The 22,499-nt window shown below is 35.9% G+C and overlaps 2 protein-coding genes across 4 annotated transcripts; both read left to right on the top strand.

The window, feature by feature from the left end:
* Positions 1 to 620: 620 nt before the first annotated feature.
* Positions 621 to 18,758, top strand: LOC115954880 (U-box domain-containing protein 44-like). 3 transcript variants are annotated; one of them, XM_031072855.1, is made up of 6 exons: positions 621 to 841; positions 964 to 1,036; positions 1,618 to 3,017; positions 3,610 to 3,913; positions 13,208 to 13,698; positions 16,766 to 18,758. In XM_031072855.1, exons 3-6 carry the CDS (start codon positions 1,785 to 1,787, stop codon positions 17,759 to 17,761), a joined length of 3,024 nt encoding a protein of 1,007 aa, XP_030928715.1. In that variant the 5' UTR covers positions 621 to 841; positions 964 to 1,036; positions 1,618 to 1,784; the 3' UTR covers positions 17,762 to 18,758. The 3 variants fall into 3 exon arrangements, with proteins under 3 accessions (XP_030928715.1, XP_030928714.1, XP_030928716.1); XM_031072854.1 differs by having other exon boundaries at positions 951 to 1,036; XM_031072856.1 differs by lacking the exon at positions 964 to 1,036.
* Positions 18,759 to 18,774: 16 nt separating this feature from the next.
* LOC115954881 (pentatricopeptide repeat-containing protein At5g08510) lies at positions 18,775 to 20,908 on the top strand. Its single transcript, XM_031072857.1, has 2 exons — positions 18,775 to 19,877; positions 20,001 to 20,908. Exons 1-2 carry the CDS (start codon positions 18,951 to 18,953, stop codon positions 20,598 to 20,600), a joined length of 1,527 nt encoding a protein of 508 aa, XP_030928717.1. The 5' UTR covers positions 18,775 to 18,950; the 3' UTR covers positions 20,601 to 20,908.
* The last annotated feature ends 1,591 nt before the right edge of the window (positions 20,909 to 22,499 follow it).

Here is a 22,499-nt window from a genome sequence, read left to right as displayed (position 1 = left end):
ATCAGAGACTTTACTAGTTGAGCTAATTGAAACTTGCTAACAACATGATTGAATGTAATTGAATGCCAAATGTAGCACTAATCCATGAATCTACACCTTACTTTTCCCCCCCACTTTGTGGCATGACACAAGCATGCATTATATAGATCTGTCTCTTCCAAATATTCAGTACAAGTTCAAGGCTCTTCAAACACTTTAATCATTAAAAAAGGTTTACCTATAAGCCTATTTGAAAGAAGATTCCTCTAACCAACTATGTGATCTTTTTTTTTTTTGAGAAAGACCAACTATGTGATCTATGCTAAAATCATTCATACATACTTCTAATCATATGACTTATTTAATAAATTGTATGATTTATTTAAAAAATAATCGGCTAAAATTTTTAAATCCAAAACCCATAAATCTTTTTTATTTTTGTGTTGGTTTACAGGTGTGACCCACAGCATGGTCAAGGCAAAGGGCTGAGAGAAAAAACCTTTGAAAAAACGGGGGCAAAGACTAGAACTTTTCAAAGTAAGAAAATTAGTTTTTTATTTTTATTTTTTTTAATATAAAAAAGAAAAGAAAGAGAGCAATATATTACTTTTCTAACAATTGAATATTTAAAAAAAAAAAAAAAAAGGATTTCTTTCTATTAATTTTAGAGGTCTTTCTGTGTCTCTCTCGTTCTCTCTCTGTCTCTCTCTCTGTCGTCTGGATGGGCCGCAGTAAGAGTCTCTTCCAGTAGACAAAGTCACAGCTTTTCCAGAAATCCCAGCTCATTTTTTGTGTGTTTGGAAATTTGACTGAAACAATCTTTGCTTTTTGTGAATTTTAATGGGCATTAACTTTTTCTCAGGTCTGTCTCTTTCTCTCTTATCTTCTTGTATCAGTGAAGACTTTGTTGACTATATACATAACAAGTCTTACGTTGTTGATCCCTTCTTTTTTTGATGTTGTATTTTTAGTTCCCAATTACAGGAAGAAGCTGAAAACTGAACCTTTGTTGTTCTTTTGCTATCTTTGTTCGATTGGGACTAGAATACCCACACTTGTACGTACACTATCTGTCTCTGTCATTACTTCAAGTCCACGCTGCTCTACAATGATTTATTTTTTGGGTTTCTAAAACTGGAACTACATATTTAGAATTGTTCTGTTAAGTATTTTTGTTGTGGTGACCAAGAACATGTTGGAAAAGAAAACTCATTTAGATTAAGTTATAGATTCTTCTTTTCTATTTAGCATGTGCCTTACTTTTTGGATTTTGGGTTTTTCTTTTTTTTCCTTTTCTTGGAATTGTTGAGACAAGTGAAATATTTTGGTGTTTTTATTTCTTCTAAGTATAGAAAATTAACTTAAATGAAGCCCAAGAGTTGGACTACGCACATTGAGTGGGAGCTTTCAATTTTCATACTGTATAAGAATGTCAAATCCAGGTCCTATTTTGATTTATTTTTCTAGGCAATCAAATGCAACATTACCATGAGGTTTAAATTTTTATGTGCTTTTGCTTTCCAATTCAAATGGGCTTGGCTGTATCTCTATGTAGATTATATGTCAAATTTATCATCAATCTTATATAGAAAGTACTAAGCTAATAACTGAATGACTTATTCCAAATTGATATTGCAGGTAGGCATTATAAGTAAAAATATCAGAAGGGTGATATGGGTTTGAATGTTGTTCTGTATCAAAAGACCTGGGTTGTTGTTCTGCGACCTGTTCTCTGCCATCTTTAGTTTGTGTTTTTATCTAATGGGAACAGAGGATATTACTTCCTAACTTTATTTGGTTGCAATATGATGTCACTAGACATGGCCACTAGTGCCTCAGTTGGTCCGGCTTCAGAAGCTGTTACTCAGACAGTGGAGGCCATTCTCGAGATTGTACTTGCTGCCAATGATGTCCTTGTTAAGAAGGAAAGCTTTAAGGAACTTGCAACTTACTTGGAAAGGATTGTTCCTATTTTAAAAGAGCTGAATAGGAAAAATGTTAGCGATTCTGAGAGCTTAAACAATGCTATCGAGATTCTCAACCGAGAAATAAGAGCCGCAAAACAGCTGACTCTGGAGTGCAGCAAGAGAAATAAGGTCTATCTCTTAATGAATTGCCGGACAATAGTTAAGCGCTTAGAGGACACTGTGAAAGAGATCAGCCGGGCATTAGATCTTATTCCTATGGCCTCTTTGGATCTTACATCTGGCATTAGTGAAGAGATTGGAGAGCTTTGTGACAAAATGCAGAGAGCTGAGTTTAGGGCAGCTATGGCAGAGGAAGAGATTTTGGAGAAAATTGAGTCAGGAATACAGGAAAGGAATGTTGATCGTTCTTATGCCAATAATTTGCTGGTTCTCATAGCAGAAGCTGTTGGAATCCCAACTGATAGATCAGCATTGAAGAAGGAATTTGAAGAATTCAAAAATGAGATAGAAAGTACACGGCTGAGGAAGGATGAGGCAGAAGCTATACAAATGGATCAGATAATGGCTTTATTAGAAAGGGCTGATGCTACTTCCTCTCCAAGGGAGAAAGAAATTAAGCATTTTAGTAAGCGGAAATCCTTAGGTAGTCAACCATTGGAACCTCTTCAGTCATTTTACTGCCCAATCACCCGTGATGTTATGGAGGACCCTGTGGAAACTTCTTCAGGACAGACATTTGAGAGAAGGGCAATTGAAAAGTGGTTTGCCGATGGGAATAAACTGTGTCCTCTGACCATGACGTCTTTAAACACATCAATTTTACGGCCTAACAAAACTTTGCGGCAATCAATAGAAGAATGGAAGGATAGAAACACTATGATCACAATTGGTTCTATCAAACCAAAACTCAATTCTGAAGAAGAGGATGAAGTACTTCACAGCCTGGAACAGCTGCAGGAACTTTGTGAACAAAGAGACTTGAACAGGGAATGGGTAATATTGGAGGACTATGTACCAACTCTCATTCAACTTCTTGCCAAAAATCGTGACATAAGGAATCATTCTCTCGTTATCCTCTGCATTTTGGCAAAGGATAGTGATGATGCTAAGGTGTGTCTTTATTTAATTTAAATAGTATTGGTTTTTCCCCTTCCTTTCTTGTCTATTAATGAAGTACAACAATTAGCTATATTCTCACATTAGGACAAAACTTAGGTACAGTACTGTAGGTATTGTTCCATAGATTCCTCTCTTAAGATTCAGCCATGTGACTACTTAACTAAAAAAATACATTTCCATCCTATGAGAAAAAATCCTCATGGAAGAATCTTAACGGGAGAACCTAAGGAACAACACCTATATCTTGCCCTTCTCATTAAAACTGGGTTTTTTATAAGTCTATTAAGGAGTTGGATTCTGTCTGATTGGATGCAGTTAGTAACTTATGAAAAACCCAGCTTTGATAAGTCTATTAATTACTTGAACATGCATGCTAAGAATATATTAGATTTATATATAGGAATATCAGATAATATAATTGTTAATGGGTGGATGTAACTCTCATAATGGCAAACGTAATTCACTTCACTATGGGTCTAGATGTGCCCATGCCCTTGTGCTGTAATATAGATTCATATTAGAAATTTGAAAGCTTTTCATAAATCTTACGTTTCTCAAAAACTGAATAAATAAATAAATGCAGGAAAGAATTGTAAAAGCTGATAATGCTATTGAATCTATTGTTCGATCTCTTGGACGTCGTGTTGGTGAAAGAAAGTTAGCAGTGGAATTACTATTGGAATTATCAAAATGTCATTTGGCAAGAGACTGCATTGGAAAGGTCCAAGGTTGCATCTTGCTATTGGTGACTATGTCTAGCAGTGATGACAGTCAAGCTGCCAGAGATGCTCAGGCACTCTTGGAGAATCTCTCATTCTCTGACCAGAATATCATACAGATGGCAAAAGCAAATTATTTTAGACATTTGCTGCAGCGTCTCTCCACAGGTTCTTTTTAAATTTTTTTTTTCCTAATTCAATTTCATGTCATGTTGGTTTGTCAAGAATCTTCCCTATTCTAGCCAGGATACAGTTTAATCTACTATTTCCTTTATTTTAAGCACCTTCTTTTATAGTTATCCATCTTAGTTTTGACAAGTTGTGAAATAAAACACCCTTATATATATATATATATATATATTAAGAACCAACTAATGAAAAGGACAGTTTCGAGGAAATAATGAAACCAAGTAGAGCATGACTAGATGGTTGACAAAGACCCAATTTATCCATCACTTTTGGTTATTCTGTGTTGCTTGCACTCTTATAAGTTATTATAAGATTCAAGTTATTGTAGTTAATTTTCAATCATGATATGAAATAAAGTATTAAGTTCAAAACTTAAGCGAAAAAAAGAAAAAGAAGGCTCTTTCTGAAGGGAATCATATGGTATATAGCTAATAAGATCTCTACTTTCATTTCTCATTTGTATTGTTGCTTAGAGTGATCCAACTTTCAAAAGAAACCAGTTGTACTATAGTTGGAACTGTAGTGACATCTTGAAAACAGACAAAGTAAGGGCTTTTGTGAGAAAATATCATTTTTAAAAAACTATTTGTGAAAATACAGCACTTTTCACAGTAAGTAGTAAAATATAGCAGTTTGGATACATGATTTCTGGTTGATCTGGCCAATTTTAAAAATTCCTTTAATGTGGAAATCATGTCTTGTTTGCTGAAATTATGAGTTCAAAACACAATTTCAGTAATCTATTGAAATCATGTCTGTAAAATTTTGGAAACAATGCCAATACAATGAGAACTTTAAATCTTAGTTGGAAACCTTTTTTTGATGGCCCAAAATCCCCTCTCTTGCTCTTTTGACCTCCAACCCTCAATCCCCCACCACTTTATCTCCACCCATTATCTCTTCTCACTCCAACCATTGCCTCTACTTTGCTATGATGTCGTCCTTCTGAGAAGATGAGAAAATTGAAGAAAATTCCTCTAGATATCATGGTAGAAGCACCTAAGACATAGGATAAATCAAAACAATGCAACATGAAAAGTAAAGAACAAGAAAAATAAAGATAGAGAACCTAGGAATTAGCACCCAAGCTAACTTAGAGTCTATGAAGCACGGGTGCGTTTCGGGACTCGGGTGCGGGTGCGGGTGCGGGTGCGGGACTCGGCAATTTTTGAAAAAATAGGGTGCGGGTGCGGCGGGACTCGGCGATTAAAAAATTATTAAAAATATTTTTATTTATATTTTCTATATATTTTTACTATAAAAATATTCTTAAAAAACACATTAATATACTTGATTCATAAAACAAAGAAAGAAGAAGGCAAAAATCACATCTGAGGTCAGAATTTCGGCTGCTCCGGCGAGTTTTAAGGCCAATTTCGGCCGATTTCGGCCGTTTCCGGCCTGTATCGGCCGTATCGGCCGTATCGGTCTCCGGCCGATACGACCCGATATGGCCGATACAGGCCCGATTCTGGCCGAATCAGCCCGATTCGGCGCGAATCGGAGCCGATTCGGCCCGAATCGAGCCGCGTCGGCGCGAATCCAGCCGATTCGGCTCGAATCCGAGAAAAAAAAAAAAAAAAAAAACTCAGACGCGGCCGGACTCGCGGTCAACCGCGTCGGACGCCGCGTCCCGCGTCGCGCCGCGTCGGACTCGGGTGCGCCACCCTCCCAGCCGCGTCCGTGCTTTCTAGCTTAGAGTCAGCACCAAGAAAAAGCAAAAGCAAATTTCTAGGAGTTAGCACCTAGGACTGGCTTGATGTAGAACAAGTGTCACTAGATTTTCTTGAGAAGTAGAATGTTCAGAAATCAAGGCGGAGGGGCGTGCAATTAAATAATTTTGTTGTTATTGCTTATTTTCATGCCTAAGTTTAGTTATTTTATTTGAGGTCATTTTTTTTTTTTTTTTTTTTTTTTTTTTTTTTTTTTTTGATGTCGTAGGAAATTTAAGGGTATTTTTGTAATTTTAATTTTTAGGGAAGCCTAATTGAAACCCTAAAGGGCTCCTATAACTATGTACTATATTAAACTGGTTTTCAGTAGGCTGAAATAAAGTACTCCTCTGAGAATTTCTCAAATTACTGGTGGATTTTAGGCTTAAGTTTCTTGATTCATTAAGACTTCGTTAAGCTAGAACGAGATCTAGCTTGTTACATTTCTATTTAGCGTTAGGTGGTATCAGAGCTTCTCAGCGATCTGATATGGCAAACAACCAGCGCAAGTGTAACAACTGTGTTGAAGGATAGCAAGGGGTACAAGCAATTTGGGATGCACTCCTGGCTCCACAATAGAGTATCTAAGAGATTCGTGATATGCTAGCTGCTATGAGACTTAATGCCAATAGGAACCGCGAAGGCAACAAGGACGATGGTGCCAGGTTTAATGCTTGTGGTCTAGTTGGTGGTCAGTAGGGTCATGTCAATCACTGTAGGCCACTAGCCTATGCAGATGATTCTAAAGATGAAAATGGAGGATACAAAGGGTAACGAAGGGAGGCACGACATAATAGGGAGGCTGAGGATTATTCTCTTAAGGTCGATATTCCTAGTTTCAGTGGGACTCTTGATATTGAGTCCTTGATTTGATCTACAAAGTCGAAATTTTTTTGAGATGCTGGATGTACTGGATGAGAAGCAGGTCAAACTTGTAGCATACCAATTGAAATGTGGAGCTTCTATTTGGTGGGATCATATACAAAATAATCGTTAGTGGCAAGGAAAAGGGGCTAGTGAGGACATGGGGAGGATGAGAAAATTATTGAAGGGTAGATTTTTGCCTCCTGTTTATGAAAAAAACCTGTTTTAGCAATATCAGAATTGTATGCAAGGTGTTCGATCTGTTGCTGAATAAATGGAAATTCTTTGCCTGGCAGCATGCTGTGAATTATCGGAGGTGGCAACAGATAGCGTGATATTTATTTTTGATATATTAATAGCTTAAAGTTCTCAATTCAAGAGAAGATGGACTTGCAGCCTGTTTGGACAGTAGATGAGGCTCATAATTTGGTGTCAAAGGCAGAAAGGTTAATGGCATCAACCAAGTTGAACTAAAAAATTCCAAGCGGGTTCCTTCTAAATTGCCCCATAATAATTTTGAAAACAAGAAACAACTTGTCTAAGATCCAGTTTGCTCATAAGATGTAAGGAGGCAAGGAACTGAAGGTAGCAGTAGAACTGTACCAAGGCAGACTGGTGGGGTAAATAATAGGGATGCTGCTAAGAACCCTTGTACCAGGCCTACTGCAAAACATTGCTACCGGTGTGATGAGCCCGGTCATAGTTCGAATGCATGTCCAGCATGTAAGCCTGTACATCTTGCAAATCATGCAGATGAATATGGTGGAGAATTAGAAGAGGGTTATGGTGATGATAATTTGCTAGATGCTGAAATTGCAGACAAAGAGGCTGAATTCCTGTGTGGTGTAGACTGTACACTCCTGACTCCAAAGCAGGAGGAGCTGTCACAGCATCATAGCATTTTCCATTCACTGTGGTCAATCCAGCAAATAGGAAGATCTGTCACAGCATCATAGAATTTTCCATTCACAGTGTTCAGTCCAACAAAAAGTTTGGAACTTGATCATAGACAATGGTAATTGCCTACCGAGACACATTCATCTCCCTATCAAAGTGATGGATAGAACAAATGTCCCTGGATTTTCTTGAGAAGCAGGATATTCAGAAGTCAAGGCATAAGGACGTGTAATTAAATAATTTTTGTTGTTATTGCTTATTTTTAGACCTAAGTTTAGGAAGTATTTGCACGGTGTCGGGGACCTTTTTGTGACAAGGGCCAAAAATGTGAGAACGGCCCAAATCTCCCTTGGGTTCTTTAGAAGTGATTATTTGCGGAGAGTGTCAAGTCCAAAATTCCAATATTTAGTAAATAAAGGCAAATGTTGCTTTAACAAGAGAAAAATCAAAATGCCAATAACAAAAATGTTGAAAAATGCATAAAAACAACAGAGGTTTAAAACTTTGACCCATAATCAGCGAGAAGAGGAAATTAAGAAAGGTTGTGAGAAAAAGAGGAAAGATTCCCCTATATCCATATTTCCACCCCGTAGCTTCCGAATTGTGAGATTGTTAGTTGGCTGAATAGGCTTTTGCTCTAAAGTTTCAGCTTTTAAGGATAAAATGTGGTTGCTTTTGAATCTGATCAGGGCCTTTTGTATTGAGTTTGAGGTGCTTTAAGTGACTGCTTTGGTCAATAAAAGAGGCTTTGAACCCCAAGGTTTCAATCAAAGAGGTTATGGTCAGATTTGCTTTAATTGGGTAAGAGGGTTGGCTTTCTTTTTGCATAATTTGGAAAATGAAGTGACTTAAATTCATGGGCTGATGTTTCCTAGACATGGTAGGTCCTTGGAGTCTGCATTTTGTTGTTGTAGCAAACAAGGCTAGCCACTTAAGTTTAGCTATGTGTTTTAGGCAAAAAAAGTGTAGAGCAAAAAAGTTGGGCCACAGTTAGCCAAAGCATAAAAACTCTTTTGTGGTGGAAATTTTGAGTACATAACCTCCTTTATGAGCTTGAGGTGCTACCAATGTTCCTTGCCCACTTGATAGCATGCATGCTGGGCTCATGCAAAAGGTTCGAAAGAAACCGACTCATACTTCCTTAATTTTCCCAATCTATAACATGTGCTTGAGCCATGTTTAAAAGAATAAAATATAATATACACATGAATTAGGCCCACAACAAGGTCGGGCTCAATTGAATCATAATGTATTGTGAAAATGGGTATCAACACATGGATATAGACACAGGTGCGGTGACACAATTTTTGAAAAAGTAGGACACAGGTACGGTGGAGATACGTATATTAATTAATTATTAAATATATTTTTATTTAAATTTTTATATATGGTTAAGCATTTATTTTTCATATAATATTAAACATCTATCAATTTAAGAGAAATAATTAATATTTTATTTCTATATATTATTAATCATTAATTTTTTATTAAATTAGGAGTAATAATGGATAATAAAGCATATTCGTTACTATTAAAGAATATTCAGAATTTAGAATACAAATCAAGGATAAGGATATTTATTAATTTTAAAATGCAATATTATTATTCAAAGCATGAATGTTCTCTTTGTTTTGTGAAATGGTATTCAATTCCTCTTCTTCTCATGTACCGGTTATGTCCTACATTTTTTAAATAAAAAGACACAACTGGGACACCCATGTAGAAGTATCCATGGAGTGTCAAGTGTCCAATGCGTGTTCGACACAGATATGGCACCCCAAATGAAGTATCTGTACTTCCTACTTTTGTTATTTCATTTTAGCTATTTTATTTGGGGTAATTTAGTCTTTCAGAATGTCATAGGAAATTTAAGGGTACTTTTTAATTTTTACTTTCAAGGAAGCCTAATTGAAAAAGTAGGGTGCGGGTGCGGGTGCGGGTGTGGGTGTGGGTGTGGGTGTGGGTGTGGGTGCAGGACTCGGAAATTTTTGAAAAAGTAGGGTGCAGGTGCAGCGGGGTGTGACGATTAAAATTATTAAAAATATTTTTATTTATATTTTCTATATATTGCTAAGCATACTTTTTCATATAATTGTAAATATATACCAATTTAAGAGTAATAATAGATAATAACTAAAACATGATATTCATAAATTATAATACAACCCACAAGTTTATTTTTATTATTTTTTAATGCGTATTTCGGCCATGATTTCGGCTCTGAATCGGCTGGATTCAGCGCGAATCGGCCTGTATCGGTGCGAACCTGTGTGAATGAACCAAAAAAAAAAAAAAAGAGGCCGAATTGGCACATTGGAGGAACCTGTGTGAATGAACCAAAAAAAAAAAAAAAGAGGCCAAATTGGCACATTGGAGGAGCGTCGTCATGTCGTCGCGAGTCCAGTGCAGGTGCGGCAGTCTTGGAGCTACACCCATGCTTTCTTGGTTTTCAGTAGACTGATAAAATATTTCTCTAAATATTTCTCAAATTTCTGGTGGATTTTAGACAATTTTCTTGATTCGTCAAGACTTCGTTAAGCTAGAATGAGACCTAGCTTATTGCGTTTCCTATCTGCATTATGGCTAGATTCAACACCAGACCAGACCATTGGGACATTCAATTTCAAGAGAAACTTTATTCACATCAAAATAATCTCATCTCCATAGGAGTACAATACTATGCTTATATAGACTACTATATCCCTAATATAACTGTCGTGGGGAAACCCTAATTACAAAAATTGCATAAATCTAACAAATCAATAATAGAATATAAAGAGAGATTCCTCGTGGCTGACAGCCAATCCAAAGGAGTTCTAAAAAGAACAACTTAAGATCATGCATAGAACTTTCGATGTCTTTAAAACTCCTACTATTCCTTTCCCTCCGGATGCACCACATTAAACAATGGGGGATAACCATTCAAATATGACCATTTTGATGACGACCAAAATGACCTTCCCAACAAGCTAAAAGCTCAACAATAGATTTTGGCATCACCCACGAAACTCCAAACAAAACCAAAATCATGTACCACAAATCTGAAGCAATAGGGCAATGAGTCAAAAGGTGATCAACAGATTCACCATCGAATTTGCACATACAGCACTAATCTTTAATTCTTATATTCCTCTTCCTTAAGTTGTCAATTATCAAAATTTTACCCAAAACAACATTCCATACAAAGAAGACTACTCTTGGAGGGGCTTTTGATCTCCATATGATTTTCCAAGGAAAGGACTGCTCACTGGTGGTAGCAGCAACATCCAGAAGATGGTAATAGGTACCAACCTTAAAGCCCTTTTTCTTATTAGGTTTCTAGCATATCTTATCTTCCCCAATCCCCCTAATTCTAAATGATTTGAGAAATCCCAATTATTGAATAATTTGAATTACAAAAATAACCTTGACTCTAGAAAATAAAATACTAATAGCCTAATTACTACTAATACCTAAAATAAAATACAATTGACCGATACAAATAGAATTGACTCCAAATCAAAGAAGACTAAATTAAAATAAATCTTTCCTTGCACTTCCCACATCAACTTAAGTCCTAAGCACATAGACTGTTAAAAACAGGTGCTTTTACCTTGATATTGAGACTCTAGAGGGAAATTTCTTCAATTTTCTGGTCTCCAAGCCAGAAGGACAATGTCCTAGTAAACCGGAGGCAATGATTGGGGTGAGAAGTGATAATGAAGGTAATATTGTGGTGTGGTGTTGGGGGAGAGTGAAGGTTGGAGGCTGGAGAGCAATGGACCAGTGGCAGGTCATCAAAGTAAGCGTTCCAGCTAAGATTTAAAGTTCTTGTTGTATTGGCACTGCTTTCAAAATTTAAAGGAATACATGTATTCGAGACACAATTTTTTTGTGCTGAAACTAGAGTTGAAAGCATAAATTTTATGATTTCAGTAGTTTCGCTGAAATCATGTTCTGAACTGAAGATTTCAGCAAAACGACTGAAATTGTGTCTCCACATGGACTTTCTTAAATTCAGCCATGTGAGCTTGGCCATTGGTGTGCTGTCGTAGGCAACCAAAAATAAAACCTATATTCCTAAAAATATATGTAGTAGTGCGAGTAAGGATCGTTCCTACAGAGAATATCTAGCCTAGTTTTATGCTACGTGAACAGGGGGGGTGGGGCTTGAGTATAATGAAAGCAATTTTAAGGAAAAAAAAACTAAGGAACAATTCAAATTAAAGTATCAAAATCAATCAAAAGAACAAACCTTGGTCTAAGTCAACATCCACCATCGGAATTTTACAACTGATTATCGATGCAAGTATATATCAATTCACATTTTGAATATTCACTGTTGGAACTATTTTCCTATCTCTCCTTAGTCGCAATTAATTAGAAAACAAGCAATCTAATAAACCCTAACTACTAAAATACCCAAGACAAGCGCTAAAGGTTTATTCTAGTAGCAACCTTAAGAATTAAAGAGATCGATAAAACTAAACAACATAAGTACAAGCAGTTGTATTTAATTTAGTCGAGCGTTCTTCCTAAGATCTAATAATTTATAACACAGCAAATCATTAAATCTTGGTTGCTTCACAAGTTAGAGAGATCAAACAATTACGGATTTGATATCTAACCTAGCAGTAGATTGCAACGAATAATAAACCAGTAGGCCTCCTAGTAATTAAACGAGACAATCATGAAAATAGGCACAGAAGAACATCCGATATTCAAAGCATAAATTGAACAATAAAAACAAATTAGATCTCACAGTTTTATTGATTCCAAGGTTTCAGTTTCCTTTAACCAAGTATAAAAGTTTTAGCCACACAGGGTCATGATGAAAACTTAAAGGAGAAAATCAGAGAAGAGGGGGGAGAGAGGCGTGTGTGTCCAATTCTGATTTCTCCTCCCCCTTTTACATGTTAATTCCCCCTTTCCCAAGCTTACAAAATCTCCTAAAAATATTCTCAATAATAATATCCAAATCTGACTAATTAAGGAAAAATATTAAAAATAAAACAAAGTCCTAATATAACTAGGAAGGTGGTGTTTTTCAGCTGGAATTTTCGTGCATCAGATCTAGAAGCTTCCAAAAATAAACCGCATTAGATCTGCGTATTAGAATTGCAGGCAAAGGAACATTCCAGAACGTCAACAGTGCAGGTGCAGCAACTTCAAGCCCGATTTTGACCTCGATGTAGCTCGTATCTCTCAAAACTCAAAACATGAAAGTTGTAGAGCTTTGTCTTGGTGTTCCATAGCATCTTGAATCATCTCAATCGGAAATCGGATGAGAGAGTTATGCCCAGATTACGAAGCGATGTCAAAGCTGTCCAGAATCACCCAATTAGCTACGTTTTGCACTTAATGCCTCCATTTGCATCCTAAATCAAAATATAAGAATAATGAGTACATTTAGGCACCAAATAAATATAAAAGACTAAACATTAAGGGAGAAAAATATGATATTTTGCATTCTCATCAGCCATGTCGACAGTGAAAATGCACAAATCTTGTATTGAAGACACAATTTTAAACCCAGAAATCATGTATTCAATTTCACAGTTATTAAAAAATCCTGACTTTTCACAAAATCCTTGACAAAGTTAATTTTCATTAATTTGTTAGAAAACCAATAGAATAAGGTTTAAGAAAGTTTAAATTAGGACTATCAATTTTGCAAATATATTTGGTTATGGGTATATGAAGGTGAATTTTGGTGACTATTTGTAATTTGCATCTTTGATTCACTTGTGTTGTTGAAGGCTTGGGCTTATTTATAAAGAAACACAGTTATGCTATAACTTCGTGCCATTTGATTATGCAGGACCAGAGGATGTTAAATTGATTATGGCAACAACTTTGGCAGAAATGGAGTTGACTGACCACAATAAAGAGTCTTTATTTGAAGGGGGTGTGCTAGGCCCACTTCTTCACTTTGTCTCGCATGGTGACCCTCACATGAAAAATGTAGCTGCTAAAGCTCTTCGGAACCTCTCAAGTTTACCAAAAATTGGCCTGCAAATGATTAAAGAAGCTGCAGTGCGCCCATTACTTGACATTCTCTTCAGTCATAGCGCATCATCATCTAGCCTACGTGAACATGCAGCTGGCACAATTATGCACCTAGCTGTATCAACCATGTCTCAAGAATCTAGCCAGATTCCGGTTTCATTGTTGGAATGTGATGAAGATATTCTCAGGCTATTCTCTTTAATCAACTTGACAGGGCCTGAAATACAACAAAGCATTATCCAAACCTTCCAGGCCTTGTGCCAATCCCCCTCTGCTCCAATGATCAAGACAAAGTTATCACAGGTATTCATCTTATTAGAAACATGTTTTTATTTCTATGAAAAGGTGGGATACTGCCAAAGGCTGGCCAGTCTAAGGAAATGTTGGCAGCGAAAGTGCCAAGTTTCAGAAGGCCATTAATGAAATGGTCCCACCTTAAAGTTTTCTCAAAAGGAAAAAAGTTTGTCCTAAAATTGATAAAATGGAAATGGTCCCACCTTAAAGTTTTCTCGGAATGAAAAAAGTTTGTCCTAAAATTGATAAAATGAAAACTGAATAGCGTGAGGCCAAGCATAAGAGTATCATGATCTGTACAATAAGCCGGAGCAAGCTAAGCCAACTCCAAGTCTCCAATTGTAAGTGCACAAGAAATGGCAAAGCTTGGGAGGCTTGGGGGGAGGCTATTGTCCCCCCGGCCTCACCCAATAATCTTTAGTTGTGCGTGTGTTAGTTATTTTTGGTGTTGGCTAATTCCATGACAAATTTGGTTGTAATCATTGCAAAACTTTCTTTGTAATTGTTATTTAAGCTCATTTGTGATTGGTTGGTGTGAGTGACGTTGTAGTCAGATGAAAGTTGTCATTGTGCAAGTTTTGGAGAATTTTGGTTAATAGAAATCAAGGTCGGTAGAGTGAAATGAAGCAGTTCAAAAATTTGTCAAACAAAAAGTTCCGCCTGATGTTTGGTCAAGCACACTTGTTAAGGAAAGCCACCCAACTTAGTTTTCATGTGTCTGTTGTAGCCTTTCAAACCTTAAACTCTACACCTTATAAGAAGGAAAAAATAACTCTAATAAAAAAAAATAGAAAGATAGCCAAAAAATCTCATTGAGAAAGCCTTACCAAAGCCAAATTTTCTTTCACTCTCTCCAATTGTCTTATACTTAAGAGGAGACTTTACCACCCAAATACAAGATCACCACCTGTGTTGTAGGAGTGCTGTTGTGTAACCGTGGAGACATTGGAAAATCTTCAAGTGGCTTTGAAGTAACCAAAAAATTGGTTTGGCAGTCAGCAATTGACTTGCGGCACTGAATCAGTGAATCAGACTAAAGGCTGGTTCAATGGTGCCTTTTACTTGTAATGGAGGTCTAGTAAGTTAGTTTGTATTGCAACATTCTTTATAGTGGATTTGGTGAGTTGGGTTTGGCCTCTGAGTGTTTCTTTCCGATTGGGTTTTCACTTCGTGAACAAATCCTTATCTTTGTGTACGTGCGTGTTTGTTCTTTTCTGTTGTGATTTCTTTTATCCATGATGTGCTTGAACTTGATTAATTAACTACTCGGACTTATTAATTGGTAAATTGATAAAATTGGTAGTTAAGGTCCATTAGGGGTGAAAAGTGAAAACATCATTTTTCAATATGTGAATTTTTTTTCTTTCATAATAGATTTCCTCATGCATTTATTTTTATATCATATCTAAAGAGTTATCCTTTTCATACTTCAAATTTTTTTTTTTTTTTTTTTTAAATTCCTACTTTATCAATATATATTAAGCTTCAAGATCTATAAATGGAAAACAAGGATAGGAGAAAGGGGAAATAAAGAAATAAGAGGTATTAAATAAAATAAAAAAATTTGTGTAAAGCAATTAATTGTGGGGATTATTACATAACAACTTCACTGTTTTTATATTATTTTTAGATTAAACTTAGAAATTCAAGGTACAAAGATGTCCATGATAGTTTTAAAGCTTTTATAATTTGAATATTTTTAAACTATAAAACTAAACAAACTAACATAAATTTAGGTAAGTTGTACTTGGGTTTTATCTAGTTGCCAGAAATCCTTGTAAATCGTATATAGAAATTTGATTTTTAAACACTTGGAAAAAAAAGTATTTTCATGTGTAAAACAATACTGACAGATAAACACAATATAACAAATGTGCTATCTCTTTTTTGGGTTTTCTTGCATTAAAATATCACCTAGTATTCACATGATTGGCCTTTTGTTTCCTATATATATATATATATATATATATATATATGGAGTGTGTCAAGTATAAATCCCACCTCCCCCACCCCACCCCCACCCCCCCCCCCCCAAAAAAAAGTCAAATCCTGGCTTCACCATTGCATCCAAGCAACTATTGGCAGGCTTTGGTGACTGAGCATTGTCTAGTTTCCACCAGTTGCTGAGTGTCATTATACAGAAAATTAGGTGGTTTGTCTAGGTGACATGACATAAATTGAAGCTCTTTCTTGTAATGCTTTCTCTCGTAATGCAATGACATGCATGCTTTATTGTTATTGACACTATCAACTACTTGGTTGTTAACCCTGGCTCCTGAAAAGTTTATTGTTATTGCCAATATCAGCCATTAGTGTTTGCAAGCTTTCTTAACCCTGACTCCTGAAAACTTTGAACTACTTGGTGGGTAACATGCTCTGTTTAGGCTTATTGATTGTGATATTTATAAAATGTTAGTATTTTTTTATTTTTAACGTGCTCCTAAAAGTTTACCAAGAGCCTTGTAGCTCAACTGACACTTTCTAGTGTATCCAACAAAAACGTCCAAGGTGCAAATCCTCCACCCCAATTGTTGTGACTTTCCCAAAAAACAAAATGCTCCTAAAAGTTTGAACTAATTGGGTTGTTAACATGCTCCTAAAAGTTTGAACAACTTAACTATTGATTGTAATAATTTAATACTTTTTTAAAAAATACTGTTGAAAAGTAAAAGCCTTACGATTTATATTATGATATGAAATTTAATAAAAAAACAAACAAATTACAAACTTGTTTTTTCTTGATGTGTTAATTTAAATTTCAAATATGTATTAACCTTTTTATGAAACATGTATTTAAAATAATAATAAAAAAATCAAGCTCGTTTTATATATCATCTTTCTATTCAAGCAGATAAATTGTCATTTATTAGAATTTAATATTTAGGGGAGTGGCTATCAGTTTTTTTGTGAAGATGGAGAATGAGATGCTCCTTCACTTGACTTTGAGGATTTTGTTTTATTTCTGCCATTTTATTCATCCCATTAATCATCTGGATTATGCTGTTACCAAATGCTCGCTTATTCTTGATGTTGTAAATTCTGTGAGATACACTAACTAGTTTGTTTACGTTTACAGTGTGCAGCTATACAAGTATTGGTTCAGTTGTGCGAGCATGATGACCCATGTGTAAGAGCAAATGTTGTAAAACTATTCTGTTGCTTGGCAGAAGGCGGTGATGAAGTCACCCTGGCAGAGCATGTAAATCAGAAATGCATTGAGACTTTACTCAAGATCATCAAATCTTCTAAAGACGAAGAAGAGATTGCTTCTGTGATGGGAATTGTCTCTAACCTTCCAGAATTACCGCAGATCACTCAGTGGCTTCTGGATGCTGGGGCACTTCCAATAATTTTCAGCCATCTCCATAATGGCAAGCAGAATAATCTCTATAAAAATCAATTGATAGAGAATGCTGTTGGGGCCATATGTCGTTTCATTGTGCCAACAAACTTGGAATGGCAAAAGAGTGCAGCTGGAACTGGCATCATACCTGTTTTGGTACAGTTGCTAGAGTCTGGAACTACCTTGACAAAAAAACGTGCTGCAATTTCTCTTTGTCGATTTTCTGAGAGTTCACTTGTGCTAAGCAGGTTGATACCAAAGCGAAAGGGGTTCTTGTGTTTCTCGGCTCCACCAGAAACTGTCTGCCCAGTTCATGGAGGAATATGTAGTATTGAGTCATCATTTTGCCTTATAGAGGCTGATGCTGTGAGACCACTTGTCAGAATTCTTGGGGAACACGATCCTGGAGCTTGTGAGGCTTCTTTAGATGCACTGTTGACTTTAATTGAAGGTGAGAGGCTGCAGAGTGGTAGTAAGGTGCTTGGAGAAGCAAATGCCATACCACCTATAATAAAATTTCTTGGTTCCCCTTCCCCCAGCTTGCTGGAGAAGGCTCTAAATGCTCTAGAAAGGATTTTCCGGCTGGTTGATTTCAAAATGAAGTATGGAGCGTTAGCTCAAATGCCTTTAGTTGACATAACACAGCGGGGAAGTGGTAGTGTGAAGTCTCTGGCAGCAAGAATACTTGCTCACTTAAATGTGCTTCATGATCAGTCTTCATATTTCTAAAAGGTAGAGGATTTGAAGATAAGGCACAAAACTTGGTTTAATGCTCCAACTTTGCAAGAATGAACAAAAGGATGCAGGAAGACATGCATAGCTAGGCATGCGAACCTTTACAATTTTGGAAGAGGGCAGGGCATACTTCTTTTCCCTGCTGTGATTTGGCATGCCATATTGCAGCTAAGACAAACCAGATTGACCGTGTGATCTGTAAGTACAAGGTTGAGTTCACGTATCGTGAATTACTTCGTCCACCCCAAGGTGACCTAAATACGATGTCACTTTTGTTGTCCAGAAAATAGACCTTTGGAGTGTGGACAAGTAGTAAATTAACTGTGGCTTGTATTTCACGCCATAGGATGTGTTGTCTGTACAACACTTGATTGATTCACCGGTGGAAGAAGAAAAATCAAGTCTTTGCCACCAATGGCTGACTAGGTAGCCAAAATGAGATCATTTTTTGTATTAGAATTGGATTCTTTGTCATTACTAGGATGCAAATTCGTGATTCTTGTGTATAATGAAAAAAAAGTAAAAAAAAAAAATATAGAATAAGGTCCTGTCTTGAAATGTTAAATTTTGCCTTTATAATTTTTTCTTCTTCAACCGCTAAAACCCTATTATTTGGACTTTGAAAGGGTGTTCAAATTAATAACCTTGTATTCTTTGACCATTAAGCCCTGTCTAAATTTGATTATGGTTGTATGGCAAGCCAAGATGCTCAGATGTTTCCCTGTTGTGCAATTGGCTAACACTACAGTGCCAACTTAGATGGGCTAGCAAAATTATTATAACAAAATATCCTTCATGTTAAATTGATTTGAAACATAGAGCTAATGTCCAGGATCCTAAACATATAGCCGTAAACGCCACTAGGGTACCCATTGGCAACCAAAAACTAGTATTAACATCTGACAGACTCAAAACCTAAATTAGCCTCTTTTTTAAGGAAAGGAACCCAAAAACAATTCCTTTCTTAGCGCCACCCAAGAAAAAAAAAAAATAGACCTGAGAGAAAAACGGGAAGGAAATAAACAAAAGCCCTTCGACCCCAAATCCCAAAGCCACTCCTTGACCTACTTGGGCTACCATTCCATGCCAATGTTGCCTAAACCCAAATTCTGCTAGTATTGTTATATATTGATATTAGATTACTAGTGTCTAGTGGGATAATGCCACACAACTTAAATGTGATATGAACCAACTGAAACAAATCCACGCCTACACTCTTAGAAATGGCATAGACTACACCAAAACCCTCATTGTCAACTGCCTCCAAATCCCAAACCTTTCTTATGCCCGAAAACTGTTCGATGTTATTCCCAAGCCAACCGTGTTTCTCTATAACAAGCTTATTCAAGCCTATTCTTGTCATGGACAATACTACCAATGCGTGTCCCTCTACTCCCAGATGTGCCTTCAAGGCTGTCCACCAAACCAGCACACTTTCACATTTCTCTTTGTTACATGCGCTTCCCTCTCATCTCCTCACCATGGCCAAATGCTCCACACCCATTTCGTCAAGTCTGGTTTTGAATTTGACGTATTTGCCTTGACTGCTTTGGTTGACATGTATGCAAAACTGGGGATGCTGGCCTCTGCACGCCAAAAATTTGATGAAATGAGAGTAAGAGATATACCCACTTGGAATTCAATCATTGCAGGTTATACCAGGTCTGGCTATATGGAAGGTGCTCTAGAATTGTTTGGCTTGATGCCTTCTAGGAATGTGGTTTCCTGGACTGCAATGATATCTGGGTACTCGCAAAATGGACAGTATGCTAAGGCCTTAGCAATGTTTTTGAATATGGAGAAGGAGAAAGGTGTGAAGCCTAATGAGGTGACTATAGCTAGTGTTCTTCCAGCTTGTGCGAATCTTGGGGCATTGGAGGTTGGAGAGAGGATTGAAGCATATGCAAGAAGAAATGGGTTATTTAAGAATTTGTATGTGGCCAATGCTGTATTGGAAATGTATGCAAGGTGTGGAAAAATTGATGTGGCTTGGCTTGTGTTTGATGAGATTGGCCGCCACAGAAATTTGTGCTCTTGGAACTCAATGATCATGGGTTTGGCTGTCCATGGAAGATGCAACGAGGCTCTTGAGCTTTATGATAAAATGCTGGTATGCAGTCTCTTTGGTTAGCATTCCTACCTTAATGAATTACTAGTTTTGGAAATTACTATGTTGCAAATATAAGCGTTTAGGTTCTCACTATCACTTTTGTGTTTTGTGACCTTATGCCAGGGAGAAGGAAAAGTACCTGATGATGTTACATTGGTGGGACTTCTCTTAGCATGTACTCATGGAGGCATGGTTGTAAAAGGCCGACAACTCTTTGAATCAATGGAGACAAAATTTCATTTCACTCTCAAATTAGAACATTATGGATGCATGGTTGATCTCCTAGGCCGTTGTGGAGAATTGCAAGAAGCTTATGATCTCATTCAAAATATGCCTATGAAACCAGATTCTGTTGTATGGGGTACGCTTCTGGGGGCTTGTAGTTTCCATGGCAATGTTGAGCTGGCTGAAATAGCAGCCGATTCCCTCTTTGAACTTGAACCATGGAATCCGGGGAACTATGTCATTCTTTCCAATATTTATGCATCAGCAGGCCAATGGGATGGAGTTGCAAAGCTAAGGAAGTTAATGAAGGGTGGCCAAATTACAAAGGCAGCAGGATATAGTTTCATTGAAGAGGGAGGCCAAATTCATAAATTCATTGTGGGGGATAGGTCACACCCAAGAATAGATGAAATATATACTTTACTGGATGAAGTTTATACAAAGATGAAGCTTCAGAGAAATGCAACTGATTGTGAATCTGAACTTGAAGGAGGATGATATCAATGTATTCTTAATTTGGGAGTAGGCAACTGTGTGCACTACTGTGGTGGATACTGATAGCTCAACTAATTACAGCTGGGATGGTTTTTTTTTTTTTTTTTTGCAAAGCCCATTTGGCATAGCATAGCATTGGTTATAGCCAGTGTCCAGCTTCAAACAGTTGATGTTTTCATGGAAAACCCACCAATGGAACAAATATACGGTATACAGACATGAGTGTGGCTATGGGCTCAAAGGATAGGAGGCAATGTTCTTTTTACATGGCTATACTAGCTTTGCAAAATTGTTTTGGATATATTTTATTAATTCCATATAAAATCAATTAATATTTTCACAAATCTTATTAATTTTATTATAAAATTCATTATTGAAACGAAATAGTCATTCATTATACCCCTTTGTATAATGCTCCACCCTAACCCCCCCCCCCCCCCCTCTCTTTGTAGGATATGGTATTCACTATGATTAGAATGGTTTATTTTAAGTGTTTTAATCTTAACATTTATTTATATTTTTGAAGGAATAGTGATGATTAAAACACTTGGAAATACATGATTATAATCATCGTGTGTACCATAACCTTACCATAGAATTTTTCATAGACGTATATTTATTCTTTTATTGAAAGTAACTTTGGTTTGTATCTTAGAAAGTTTATTTAGTACGAAGAAATGATTATGGAATACAAGAGTATGATGGTTTTTGTAATTTATATTTTGTCTTAAATCTTCATTTATTTTTATTTCTTAATTTTGATCACATTCTCTTTTGTTCATTAGTTTAAAATATTCCTAGAATAACTTTAGTTACAGCAACTAAAATCTTTAATTTAAGCATAACCAATTAGTTGTATATCAAATTATTATTTTTCAATTCAATAGTTGGAGGTGAGATGATTTAAACCTTGGATGTATTATTGGAAACACTGGAAAATGCTAACCAGTTGAGCTACAAAGCTCTTAGCTAATTAGTTGCATATCTTGATAGCATGTTTGGAGCCATTATATATATAATTTGAGTCTCAAATTTTTGTTAAGCATATCGAATGCTTTAAGCTTGATATATTTATATCATTATGCGAACCTTGTAGTTTTCAATAGCTTATTTGCATAATGTTTATTAAAATATATAATTTTTGGTATACTTTATGTTAAATGTGTGACAAAAAGCTAAAAGGTAGTTTTTATATATATAAAAATAGCTTTGTTAAATTCAAATTAAAAAAAAAAAAAAAAAAAAAAAAAAAAAAAAAAAAAAAAACAAACAAACAAACAAACAAACAAAAACAACAACAAAGACATAAAACTAAAAGCTAAAAACTAAGCTAACTATAAATAGAAATTTAAGCCTTTTTTACCCTTATCTATGAATTCTAACAAATTAAGATTAACAAGTATTTTTTATTGTATCATTTTATTTTTATTTTTATAAATGTAATAGAATTTTAACTTTTGACGCTTGCCTTATAACGATTGTTTTTTATCATCTAATCAATTGTTTTTTATCCTTTGGTCAAAATATCAATTGATTTTTTGTGTAAGCAAAGTTCAAATCTCAAATCTCTTATTTAATATCAAAAGACTTTACAAGTTAAACTAATTGAAACCCACATTTTTTTTAATTGCATCATTGATAGAGGGTTATGCTAACCAAGGAAGCACATACACTTCATTTTGGATGTTGTACTTATGTCATACTCATGTTTTAATGGTATCCTATCAGTCGTGTCATGTTATAATTTTTCAAAAATTGTTCGTGTTGCCATATCATACCCATACCATATCCGTGCATCCTCGATGCTAACTTAGATTTTAAAAGTATAGAACCAATAATCATGCAAACAGTATTTCTTGGTCACGTTACAAATGATTCTGACAACTTCATAAATTATATGTA

The sequence above is a fragment of the Quercus lobata genome, chromosome 8 (assembly GCF_001633185.2).
Source record: "Quercus lobata isolate SW786 chromosome 8, ValleyOak3.0 Primary Assembly, whole genome shotgun sequence".
Taxonomy (NCBI): domain Eukaryota; kingdom Viridiplantae; phylum Streptophyta; class Magnoliopsida; order Fagales; family Fagaceae; genus Quercus; species Quercus lobata.
The sequence above is the reverse complement of the archived record's forward strand: the minus strand, read 5'-3'. Positions and strand labels throughout refer to the sequence as shown.